General features: G+C 43.7%; 1 protein-coding gene across 1 annotated transcript; it reads left to right on the forward strand.

Annotated features, from left to right (window-relative positions):
• Positions 1–678: 678 nt before the first annotated feature.
• Positions 679–12455, forward strand: LOC132386224 (gastrula zinc finger protein XlCGF26.1-like). Its single transcript, XM_059958507.1, has 2 exons — positions 679–742; positions 9190–12455. The coding sequence occupies exon 2, from the start codon at positions 9595–9597 to the stop codon at positions 11467–11469; it is 1875 nt and encodes a 624-aa protein (XP_059814490.1). The 5' UTR covers positions 679–742; positions 9190–9594; the 3' UTR covers positions 11470–12455.
• The last annotated feature ends 531 nt before the right edge of the window (positions 12456–12986 follow it).

Raw genomic sequence — 12986 nt, forward strand, 5'->3', positions numbered from 1 at the left:
AACGAACCTGCGGTCTCGTAACACAATGCACCTCTAAAGTCTGACAGCAGACTGGCGAGTGAATCTTCGATGGAGCAGAGTCGGAAACCAAAGAGTTGCCAGCCTGAGTCAGGCTTTGCGGCTCCAGAGAGAGAATGGGTCTGGAGTTTACGAGGAAGAGGAGAGGGAAGAAACAGACCAACAGGATATGGCTACAAAAGGAAAATCAGAAAAATTTGGAAAAAAGATTGTTAGTTTCTGCAAAATACTGGTGGAAATCAAAAGATTAGGCAGCAATTGTGGAGAGGAATAAATAAACAACTTTTAGACCGAGCCTCTTCAGCATGCCTAGACTGTGGACTCCACTGCTTAGTTACTACCTGAACTGCAGAGCTCCTCCAGCATTTTGTGTGTGTGCGCGTCTCTGTATGTCCAGCCACTGCAGAATCTCTTGTGTTTTATATCCACATTTTACATTGGCATTAGATACACGTGGATATTGAATACATTGTTTATGTGAGCCGCTTCCTGCGTTAAAAAAGCTTCAGATTTTTTCTATATACCCGAAAAAAAAATGAGATATGGACATTGAATCGGTGCTTCAAGAACTGTTTAATGGCACCGGTATTACCCAAAAGGCCCTGCCAGAATAATTCTTATCAGGCACTGAAGCGCTGATGAACTGCGCAGGCGTCAGGCTGACGGCGTCCCCGAGTATCACGCATGCGCGCAGCACATGAGGCCTTGAAAATGTCGGTTGCAGGTAAGAGCGATTCTCCGTGTTTTTATCTTAAACACCGACTTCGGGATAATTCCTCTGAATTTCGGAGACCGTGACCAGCAACCCCGGGACAGTCCTGCCCTCTTCCCTCTCTCTCAGCCCCACGACCCGTACACGGGCCCCGGGGAGCTTCCGGCTGATGAGGGAATGGGAACCGATGGATCTCTCAGACAGAGCTGAGCTCCAGCTATCTAAATGCAAGGATTAGGAACTCGGAGAAAGGGAACAAAATCTTTTACATCACCCATCTGTGGACACTCTCTGGAGGTCCAAGATTCGTATGTTACACGACTGCTGGACTAAGTGTGTAAATGTAGGAGTGGACTATGCTGAAAAATAGATGTGCTAGATTTTCTAAAATTGACTCCTTCTACCTTAGGCCACAACCTTATCTGTCATTCCTTATTTATTTATTTATTTATTTATTTATCTATCTATCTAGCTATCTATCTATCCATCTATCTATATTATATATATGGAAAAGCAGTATAACATTAGATGATCCAGCATAAGATGAAAGTTTAAACCTTAGCCTTTGTTTTAAATCAATACTTAGTCTTTTCTGTGATTAGAAAATCGGAATCTTGGTTAAATTACTGGACATAAAGTATGGTGAGGTGCATTGCTAGCATTGTAGATTAGCAAATATTCTACTGTGGATTGGACTTCCAGAGCACAGTTATTGGATATCCACAGGACAGTACTGTCAAAGACTAAGATGGTACTTTCAAATAGAATTGGAAAGGAAATGAGAGGGAATTTTTGAGTGATGCAGAGCAAGAGAAAAGGATTGGAATTGAGAGGATAGTTCTGGTTGATGATCTCCTTTCATGCCAACAATAATTTTATAAAATTGTTCTGTGATTCTGTGTGAAGCTTTCCCTGGTCATTTGCCACCTCTTCTTGTGATTCTGCTCCTAAATGTGAAGACGTGGAGAAGTGAGTTTAAAATTATGCCATTGAACTGGTTGTAAGAATGGACCACACCTATTGGTCCTCATTTGGTTTATTCGGAGCCTTGTCAATAGCATGAATAACTGAATAAACATCTCATTAGAATGGGGTAGATTAAATTGAATATATAGGATCTTTAAATTATACCCCTTCCCACTTATTATTTTCGCTGGAAAAGAGATGTTGAAATTCTAAGTAATCCTGACTAAAGTGTATTAATGTTTGAAAAAAAAAGCTCAAGGTCAAATAAGTGTGAAACATTTGTAGAGTATTTTATAGGAAGGGACATTAAAGACATTCATCATTCATGCTGATTTTTCCTCCCAGCACTGCCGCAAATACACAAACCACCCCACCTCCCTTCAAATCTACTCCATGCTATGCCTGATGAACCAGCCAAGATTAGCAGTTCACCATCTGTGGGAAAAATTGAGTACAAATACCTAATAAGGTTGGGATGTGTACATTCGTCTCCCAATTTATGATGTAGGAGCATTGACATTATGCTGCTTTGTGTGTAAAATATACAATCCTCTTTGTTCAATTCTTTATTAGCTCGTGAACTTACAAGTTTGCTTCAGGGAGTTAAGCAATTTAATTTTAAACAACAGCATGAATTGACAAATGTTACCAATTTTAAATAGCAAAAAGTTTATAGTATTTTTTTCCTGGGAAAAAATAGAAGTGGGGAAAAAAAAGACTTTTGGTCTGAAGTTTGAATAGTGTTATCATGTGACTGCATTTTTCAAAAGAAAAGAACAAAGATTGTAGTTATCCAAATGCAGAAGGGTTAATCCTACGTTAAACTTGTGAATTAGGATTAAGAGATCCAAGATAATGTTAATTTAATGAAATAATTTAAATCCAATTAATGCTTTAAATCTACACTATATGTTCAAGAATGCATTTTAGGTAGCTCAACACCTCAAGCAGGTCAGTCAGGTATCTCTGCTCCCTTTAAACTCGCACGTTTCTGTTTCCCAGATGCCTTTGAAACTTACTTTGACCTTATTTTCTGAGCTTCTTTTAAACTTGGAGGTTATGTGGAACACATCATTCTGTAATGTGATGTCTAAAAACAGTGATTTGGAAGTGAGGTATGATATATTAATATGAGAACATCTAATAATACAGAAAATCTGCTGGTCCGACACCCAAGACCCAACCATGGCAGGTTCACTAAGTTTTACTGTGGTTCGTCACATGTTTGGAGGGCTGTCGCCTGAAAGTAATGATCATTAATCACCATCAATGTTACATAGTTCACACTGAAAATAAAAGCACAAGGGAGAAATCGGCCTCTGCCGCACCTTTTTTTCAGAGTGCTCAGTGGTTCATTTGAAATCAGGTCCAGAATTTTTCTGCACTTCTGATGGGAAATCTGTTGGATGTGTTTCTGACAAACAAACACCCAAAAAATGTAATGAGTCAATGCACCAAGTGGATTGAACGCCAGCACTTTTGAACAGTGTGTTTCAGCCTATTCTGTTTCAATCTTTATGAAATGTGAAATAATATGAAAGGTCTAGAACTTGATTGAGGGCTAAAAGATTACGAGAGGCATAGACAGGGTGGATAGTCAGTACCCGTTTCCCAGGGCACCAACAGCAAACACCAGAGGGCATATGTATAAAATTAAGGGAGGGAAGTTCAGGGGAGACATCAGGGGTAAGTTTTTTTTTTACACAGAGGGTTGTGAGTGACTGGAATGACTTGCCAGGGGTGATGGTGGAGGCTAAAACATTAGGGGTATTTAACAGCCTCTTGGACAGGCACATGGATGAAAGAAAAATGGAGGGTTACGGGGTAGTGTGGGTTTAGTTCTTTTTTTTAAGGTTTATATGGGTTGGCACAACATGGAGGGCTGAAGGGCCTGTACTGTGCTGTAGTGTTCTATTCTATGGCTCTAAAATCTTTTACATCACCAGTTGAGAAAATCATCTTTGATCTACCTCCAATCACAAAGAGGAAATCTGCAGGTGCTGGAAATCCAAGCTACACACACAAATTGCTGGAGGAATTCAGCATTAGTACTCTTTTCCATAGATGCTGCCTGGCCTGCTGAGTTCCTCCAGCATTTTGTGTCTGTTGCTTGTTCTACCTCCTCTCGGTCTGCATTTTTCTACCAGTGAGAACACGCTTCCACCAATTCTGTCTGGCTACGTAATGATATCAAACACCTTTGCCCCGGGCAACAAGTAGCTTTCACATCAGAAATGTGCCAGACTCCAGGGAGATGGACTACTGTCCTTAAAGGCAGTATTCCTTGGCATTACCATCACTGAGTTCTCCACTGTCAGTCACCTGGGTGAGACTTGAGGGGAAATACTTATGTACAATACCGTCTGTATTGTTGCTGTAGAATTTTCAAGTGGGAAGAAGTGGAGTGATATTTGGAAATCTGAAATTGAAAGCATCATTTAGCAAGAAAATCACAAATAGGTGGTTTGCAAAAGCTGTGGCGAGTAAATCCTTCATTAACCTGTTACATAGGTTGTGTGAGAGTGCAGATGAACTCGATCAAGACTCAACCAGAGGAGATTAAAGTTCTTACTGACAGTGATTTGCTCGCTGTTGAAATGAAAACCTCTCTATATAAAATTCAGTTTGCACATGTTGTTGTCACTGGGTAAAAATTGTACAGTACAAGGTTTTTGCACACACTGGTCATTACAAATTAGAGGGGATATTGGTGGGAAGGCGGGGAGACCTCCAGTGTCCCTGACGTCCTCACGTATATCCAGCTGCACTTTAAGGAGTTGGAGCTGGAAATGGATGAATTCCGCATCATCCAAGCGTCAGAGGGTGTGATAGGTATGACGAGCAGAGAGGTGAGTTGTACCCAGGGTGCAGGACACAGGAAACTGGGTGAGAGTCAGGAAGGAGAATGTTAAATAGCCATCGCCGAGTACTCTTGTTGCTATCCCACACAACAACAGGTGGACACTTTAGAAACTGTTGGGGGGAATTACCTGGCAGAGGAAAGTCAAAGGGGTGATAGGGGATTTGTTAGTTAGTGGAACAGAACTAGAAAGGGATGAGTATCCTAGTGGCAAGGCTTGCTGGTGCTCCCCTGTGGGGTGGGTGGTTAAACTAAAGTTGCAGGGAGGATCGGAGCCAGAATGACAGAACAGAGAGTGGAGAGGGTGAATTGAATCGAATTGACTTTATTACTTACATTCTTCATACATGAGTTGTAGAAATCTTTATGTTATGTCTCTGTCTAAATGTGCAATGTTAAATTTTTTAATAGTTTATAATAAATAGTATGTACAACAGGACAGTCAGGATAAATAAAAGTACAATTGTATCAGCATGAATTAATCAATCAGAGGGCCTGGTGGAAGAAGCTGTCCCTGGGCCTGTTGATCCGGGCTTTCAGGCTGTGCTACCGTTTCCCAGATGGTAGCAGCTGGAACAGTTTGTGGTTGGGGTGGCTCTGGTCCCCAATGATCCTTTTTACACAGTGGTCCTTTTTACACACCTGTTTTTGTCAATGTGCTGAATAGTGAGAAGTTCACATCTACATATGCGCTGGGCTGTCCGCACCACTCTCTGCAGGGTCCTGCAACTGAGTGAAGTACAGCACCCATACCAGGCAGTGATGCAGCCAGTCAGGATGCTCTCAATTGTGCCCCTGTGGAAAGTTGTTAGTATTTGGGGCCCCGTCCCACACTTCCTGAACCGCCTGCGGTGAAAGTGGTGCTGTTGTGCCTTTTTCACCACACAGCCAGTATGTACAGACCAGGTGAGATCCTCGGTGTTGTGTGTGCCAGGGAACTTAAAGCTGTTCACCCTCTCAACCGCAGATCCTGGGTCAGCCTGTCTCCATTTCTCCTGTAGTCTGCAGCCAGCTCCTTTGTTTCAGTGACATTGAGGGCAAGGTTCATTTTTGACACCAAACAGATGTCATTCAGACCTCAGGACATGAAATTATGATATTGTAGCCATTACTTGGACTTGCTTGCGCCCAACAGTCTGAGGGATTTCAAGGAACAAATCTGTAGAGAGATTGCGGACTATGCCAAGAAACAAAGGTTGATAAAGTGAGTGATTTTAACTTTCCATTTATTGACTGGAATCCTAGGCTGTAAAAAGACTAGATGGGGTAGAGCTTATCAAATCTACCTTAATCAGTATGTAAAATTCCTGATGTAGAAGTGTGCAATAAGCTATTGGGAAGTGATCTAGGGCGAGTGACAGAAATTAGTGTATGGGAACACTTTGTATCTACTGATCATGAGATTCCAAGTAAATACAGAAAAGCAGAGGCCTGGACCTCTCTTGAGATTCTAAATTGGAGAAAGGCCAATTTTTATGATATTTACAAGGATTTGACAAGTGTGGATTGGGACAGGATGTTTTTTAGCAAAGGAGAACTTGGTAAGTGGGAGTTCTTCAGAAGTGAAATTTTAAGGGTGTAGAGTTTGTATGTATCTGACAAAATAAAAGTTGAATGGTAACTAGTGCAGGGAATCTTGGTTTTCAAGAGATATTGAGGCCCTGGATATCTCGTTCCTCTAAATGCCGTGGACTGTTGGGTGCAACCAAAACTCATTAATGACAACCATTTAATAATTCCACTCCTGAACTCATCTGACTTTCCTTTAGTTGTCTTCTTTTGGATTCTAAAAGCTTCCTAATGGTCTTTTGCTCTTTTGTTTGCCCTCTCCTCTGCTTTTATGTTGGTTTTGGTTTCTCATTTAATCCACGGTTGTGCCCTGCTGTCATTCCAATGCTTCCACGTCTTTGGGATGTATCGATTACTCAGCTCTCGAATTGCTCCCAGAAACTCCAGCCATTGCTGCTCCATTGTCACTCCTACCTTTTCCCTTCCAAACAAGTTTGGCCAGCTTCTCTGTCACAGAAACATGGAGAAGTTCAGTACAGAAACAAGCTATTTGGCCCATCTAGTCAATGCCAAAAACATTTAATCTCTCTAATGCAACTACCTGCACCGGGATCATCACCCTCCGTACCCCTACCATCCAGGTACCTGTCAAACTTCTCTTAATGGTGAAATCGAGCTCATATTCACCACTAGTGCTGACATCTCATTCTGCACTCTCACGACCATTTCAGCAAAGAACTTTTCCAAATGTTCCCGTTAAATTTTCACCTTCCCCACTTACCCATGACCTCTGGTTGTCGTCCCACCCAACCTCAGTGGAAAAAGCTGCTTGCATTTACCCTATCTATACCCTCATAATTTTGTTTACTTCTAACAAATCCTCAAAGCAATGTAAAATTTCTTTGTTTATGTTTGGAGCCTTTTTTAGGTGTATAAGATGATGAGGGGCATTGAGTGTGTGGAGAGCCAGAGGATTTTTTCCCAGCGTTAACATGGCTAACAGGAGGGGGCATAGTTTTAAGGTGCTTGGAAATATATGCGGAGGGGATGTCAGGGGTAGGTTTTTTACACAGTGAGTGTTGGATGTGTCGAATGCACTGCCAGCAGCGGTTGTCGAGGCGGATACAACAGGGACTTTTCACACTCTCTTAGATAGTTACATGGAGCTCAGAAACATAGAGGACTATGCGCTAGGGAAACTCCAGGCAGCTTCTAGAGTAAGTTACATAGTCGGCACAGCACTGTGGGCCAAAGGGTCTGTAATGTGCTATAGATTTCTATCATTCTATGAAATTCAAGGGAAATCTCCAAACCCACGGAGTGGTGACTAGTAGTGAATATTGGGAAAGTTACTGGAACGTATGACCAGGAACCGGAAATATAAGTATTTGGATAGATGTGGAATGATTAAGAATAGGCAACATGGCTTTGCGCAGGATAGGTCATGTCTAACCAATCTTATAGAGTCTCTCGAGGAAGTTATCAGGATAGTGGATGAAGACAAGGCAGTGGATGTTGTCTACATGGATGTTAGCAAGGCACTTGACAAAGTCTCATATGGGAGGTTGGTCAAGAAGGTTCAGTCACTCAGCATTCTAGATGAGATAGTAAATTGGATGAGACACTGTCTTTGGCAGAAGCCAGAGTGTGGTAGCAGATGGTTGCCTCTCTGACTGGAGGCCTGTGACTAGTGGTTGCCACAGGGATCAGTGCTAGATCTGTTGTGGTTTGTCATCTATATCAGTAATCTGGATGATAGTGTGGTTAACTGGATTAGCAGATTTATGACCACCAAGACTGGTGGTGTAGTGGACAGCGAGGAAGACTATCATGGCTTGCAGTGCAATCTGGACCCCCTGGGAAAATGGTTTGAGAAATGGAAAATGGAATTTAATTCAGACCAGTGTGAGCTGTTGCACTTTGGTTTGACCTACCAAGGGAGGTCTTTCACAGTGACTGGTCGGGCACGGAGGAGTGTTGTAGAAGAAAGGGACCTGGGAATACAAGTCCTTAATTCACTGAAAGTGGTATCACAGTTAGATAGTGACGGAAAGAAAGATTTTAGCCCATTGGCTTTCGTGAACCAAATCCTGACAATAGATGGATATTATGTTGACTTGTAAAAGAGGCCTAATTTGGAGTATTGTGTGATGTTTTGGTCACCTACTGACAGGAAAGATTTAAAAGAGATTCAAAGATTTCAGATAAAATTCACAAGGCTGTTGTCAAGTTTGGAGGACTTGGGTTATAAGGAAAGATTGAACAGGTCAGGACTTTATTCTTTGGAATGTAGAAGATTGAGGTGAGATTTGATTGTGGTAGAGGGGCATAGATAGTGTAAATGCAAGCTGGCTTTCTCCACTGAGATTGGGTAGGACTTCAACCAGTGGCCAGGGGTTAAGGGTGAAAGGTGAAATGTTAAGGGGAACATGAGGGGAAGCTTCTGCACACAGATGGTCATCTAGGTTTGGAATGAGCAGCCAGCACAAGTGGTGCACGCGAGCTCGATTTCAACATTTAGGAAGTTCGTGTAGGTACCTGGATTGTAGGAGTGTGGGAGGGGTAATTTAAATAGTTCAGCACAAGACTAGATGGCCCAAAGGACCTGTTTCTGTGTTGTACTTTTCTACAAGAACTTGAAATATTACAAAAATTCACTCTAACCCCTTTTACCAGCTGTGCGGACCAACCAGTCATCTCAGCAGGAATTTTTTTATATGGTGTTAAAGCTGTAGCACTTTAAGTTAATAATACATAAAAGAATTCCCAGATGCACATCCACAAAGACAATTTGCGTGAGACTGTTTCAGTTACTGTGGGGCCAGGCACCCATGTAGCTCAGCAGGAACAGGGAATAATACCAATGGAGAGAGTCAAACTGAGCCAGTTCACAGATTGGAGACGGCAGAAATGCCCCATTCTTATAGAGACAGGAAGAGCTTCAGGGAATTGATGGTCATTCCAGATACCAGCACTCTGCCCAGTCAGAAGATGATTTCTCTGTCCAACTTGGGTTGAACCTCACTGTAACCGTGTGATACCAAGTCAAACCATGGCAACTCAAGTAATCTCATCTGAAATGTTGTCCTAAACCCATTGATGGATTTTGTAAATGTTTTCACAGGTTAAAAACGAGAAGGAATTTGTCGCCGGGGATCTCAAACAGAAAACGCCAGTTTTGCTGTCTCTGTCTGGATATTTAAGAAGTGGAGCGAGGGATTCAATCGACTATCCTTCCTGCTCAGACTGTGGAGAGGGATTCAATTGATCATTTGACCAAATAGCAAGCCAGTCATCTTACACAGGAGAAAGGCTGTTCACCTGCTCAGACAGTGGGAATAGATTCACTCAGTTATCACAATTGAAGGTACATCAGCAAGTTCACACTGGGCAAGGCCATTCATCTGTTCTGTGTGTGAGAAAGGATTCAGTTGGACCTGTGGACACACCAGTCAGTTCACACCACACCTGGTAGAGGCTGGTGATCTGCTGAATTTCTGGGAAAGGATTCACTCAGTCATTTGACCTTATGGCTCACCAGCGAGTTCACACTAGGGAGAAGCCATTCACCTGTTCAGTCTGTGGGAAGGGATTCACTCAGTCATCCAACCTACGGAGTCCCCAGCGAGTTCACACTGGGGAGAGGCCGTTCACCTGTTCAGAATGTGAGAAGAGATTCACTCAGTCATCCAACCTACGGAGTCCCCAGCGAGTTCACACTGGAGAGAGGCGCTTCACCTGCTCAGTCTGTGGGAAGAGATTCACTCGGTCATCCAACCTACTGGTACATCAGCGAGTTCACACTGGGGAGAAGCCATTCACCTGCTCAGAATGTGGGAAAGGATTCAGTGAGTTATCCAACCTACTGGTACATCAGCGAGTTCACTCTGGGGAGAAGCCATTCACCTGCTCAGTCTGTGCGAAGGGATTCACTCAGTCATCCAACCTACAGAGTCATCAGCGAGTTCACACTGTGGAGAAGCCATTCACCTGCTCAGAATGTGGGAAAGGATTCAGTGAGTTATCCAACCTACTGGTACATCAGCGAGTTCACTCTGGGGAGAAGCCATTCACCTGCTCAGTCTGTGCGAAGGGATTCACTCGGTCATCCAGCCTACAGAGTCATCAGCGAGTTCACACTGGGGAGAAGCCATTCACCTGCTCAGAATGTGGGAAAGGATTCAGTGCTTTATCCAGCCAACTGAGACATCAGCGAGTTCACACTGGGGAGAAGCCATTCACCTGCTCAGAATGTGGGAAAGGATTCAGTGAGTTATCCAGCCTACTGAGACATCAGCGAGTTCACACTGGGGAGAAGCCGTTCACCTGCTCAGAATGTGGGAAAGGATTCAGTGAGTTATCCAGCCTACTGAGACATCAGCGAGTTCACACTGGGCAGAAACCGTTCACCTGTTCAGAATGCGGGAAGAGATTCACTCAGTCATCCCAACTACAGAGTCATCTGCCAGTTCACACTGGGGAGAGGCCATTCACCTGCTCAGACTGTGGAAAAGGATTCACTCTGATATCCCGCCTACAGAGACATCAGCGAGTTCACACGGGGGAGAAGCCATTCAACTGCTCAGTCTGTGGGAAGGGATTCACCCAGTCATCCCACCTACGGAGTCACCAGCGTGTTCACACTGGGGAGAAGCCATTCACCTGCTCAGTCTGTGGGAAGAGATTCACTGTGTCATCCCACCTACAGAGTCATCAGCGAATTCACACTGGGGTGAAGCCGTTCACCTGCTCAGAATGTGGGAAGGGATTCACTCAGTCATCCAACCTACGGAGTCATCAGCGAGTTCACACTGGAGAGAGGCCATTCATCTGCTCAGAATGTGGGAAGAGATTCACTCAGTCATCCGCCCTACAAAGACACCAGCGAGCTCACACTGGGGAGAAGCCGTTCACCTGCTCAGAATGTGGGAAGGGATTCACTCAGTCATCCTACCTACTGAGACATGAGAGTGTTCACACCGGTGAAAAGCCGTTCAATTGCACAGAATGTGGGAAACGGTTCACTCTGTCATCCCACCTTCTGGAACACCAGCGAGTTCACACTGGGGAGATGCCGTTCCCCTGCTCAGAATGTGGGAAGAGATTCACTCGCTCATCCGACCTGCAGAATCATCAGCGAGTTCACACTGGAGAGAAGCCATTCCCCTGCTCAGAATGTGGGAAGAGGTTCAGTCACTCACGCTCCCTGCAGAGACACCAGTCAGTTCACACTGGGGAGAAGCCGTTCATCTGCTTAGTCTGTGGGAAGAGATTCACTGAGTCATCCAGATTACTGGAACATCAGCGAGTTCACACTGGGGAGAAGCCGTTCATCTGCTTAGTCTGTGGGAAGAGATTCAATAACTCATCCAGATTGCTGGAACATCAGCGAGCTCACACTTGAGAGAGGCCATTCACCTGCTCAGAATGTGGGAAGAGATTCACTCACTCTTCCACACTACAGAGACATCAGCGAGTTCACACTGGAGAGGAGCCATTTACCTGCTGAGAATGTGGGATAGGATTCACTCAGTCATTCCAACTACAGGCACACCAGTCAGTTGTTATGAATCCCTAGGTTTTGTTTGCTGTGGACTGTCATTTTAAGAGAGAGAGATTAAGAAGGTGAATCAGTCTGACTTGCAGCTTGTTTACATCACTCACAGCTTGTTCAGTTTTAACTGAGGACACAGACACTCAGAGTCAGACGGAGATGAAGGAGGAAAAATGGAAAGATCGATACAAGGGAAATAGGTGCCAAGGGTCACTGTTTGGAATTTTCCTATGCCCGCAAGTATGGGTTAATTATCGATTCATCGTACACCGAATGTGTGGTTGTCACCTTGTTTGATCCATAGGAGTGGATCTGATTTGGGGTATCATGTGAAGACCACCGATGTGTTAACCCTTGCCTGGGTGTGGTGTGGTAATTCACTTGAAGACGATACGCCTTGTGACAAGTCACTTTGGGTGATAATTAGTATGTGGATTTGGAAGGATGACAGATAATATCTACAGTGACTGTTCTCTTGTTTTACCACCATGGAACCTGTGGAATTCGACATAATTGCCTTCTCTCGACATTTACCCTGGATTACATATATCTCTCTCATCACCTATTCTGTGGTTGAACTGAACTTTCATACTTTACCATCTCAAGACTCCAAGCCTTGTTCTCCCCAAGCTCAATAGTTTTGGATTTATATTTACACACATATATACACATAACACTGTTAACTTTTGTTTATCTTGCTTAAGTTACTATATTATAAGTCGATTCTAATAAAGATAGTTTTAAGATCAAAAACAGACTCCTGGTGTAGTCTCCACGAGGAAATCTGCAGATGCTTGGAAGTCAAACACACACAAAATGCTGGTGGAGCACAGCAGGCCAGGGAGCATCTATAAGGAGAAGCACTGTCAACGTTTCAGGCCGAGACCCTTTGTCAGGCAGTCTCAGGCAGTCCTGATGAAGGGTCTCGGCCTGAAACGTCGACTATGCTTCTCCTTATAGATGCTGCCTGGCCTGCTGTGTTCCACCAGTATTTTGTGTGTGTTGTTCCAGGTGTAGTCTATTGGTGCTGATTCGTTTCTAAAGCTTTACGATTCATAACAAAATTGGGGCCTGCATCTGGGATATGAACAGCTATGGGGGCGTAGTCATTAATTATCGATTTCATTGGGGAAGTCCCTTTTGATATATTTGTGTGTAGAAAATCAGCAGCGGATGCTGATTATTGTTTGGAAGCAGGAACCTCTGAGGCATTAGAGGATGCCAGATGGATTGAGTTGTTGAGTCTTGCTAGAAGGTTAAAACTTGCTATGTTGAAATTGACAATGAGGAGGGAACAGATGCAGAGGGTAATAGCTGAACATTATGTATCTGAGGGTGTGTTTAAAGTGGAGGAGTTGGACGTGTTT

The sequence above is a fragment of the Hypanus sabinus genome, unplaced genomic scaffold, assembly GCF_030144855.1.
Source record: "Hypanus sabinus isolate sHypSab1 unplaced genomic scaffold, sHypSab1.hap1 scaffold_107, whole genome shotgun sequence".
Taxonomy (NCBI): Eukaryota; Metazoa; Chordata; class Chondrichthyes; order Myliobatiformes; family Dasyatidae; genus Hypanus; species Hypanus sabinus.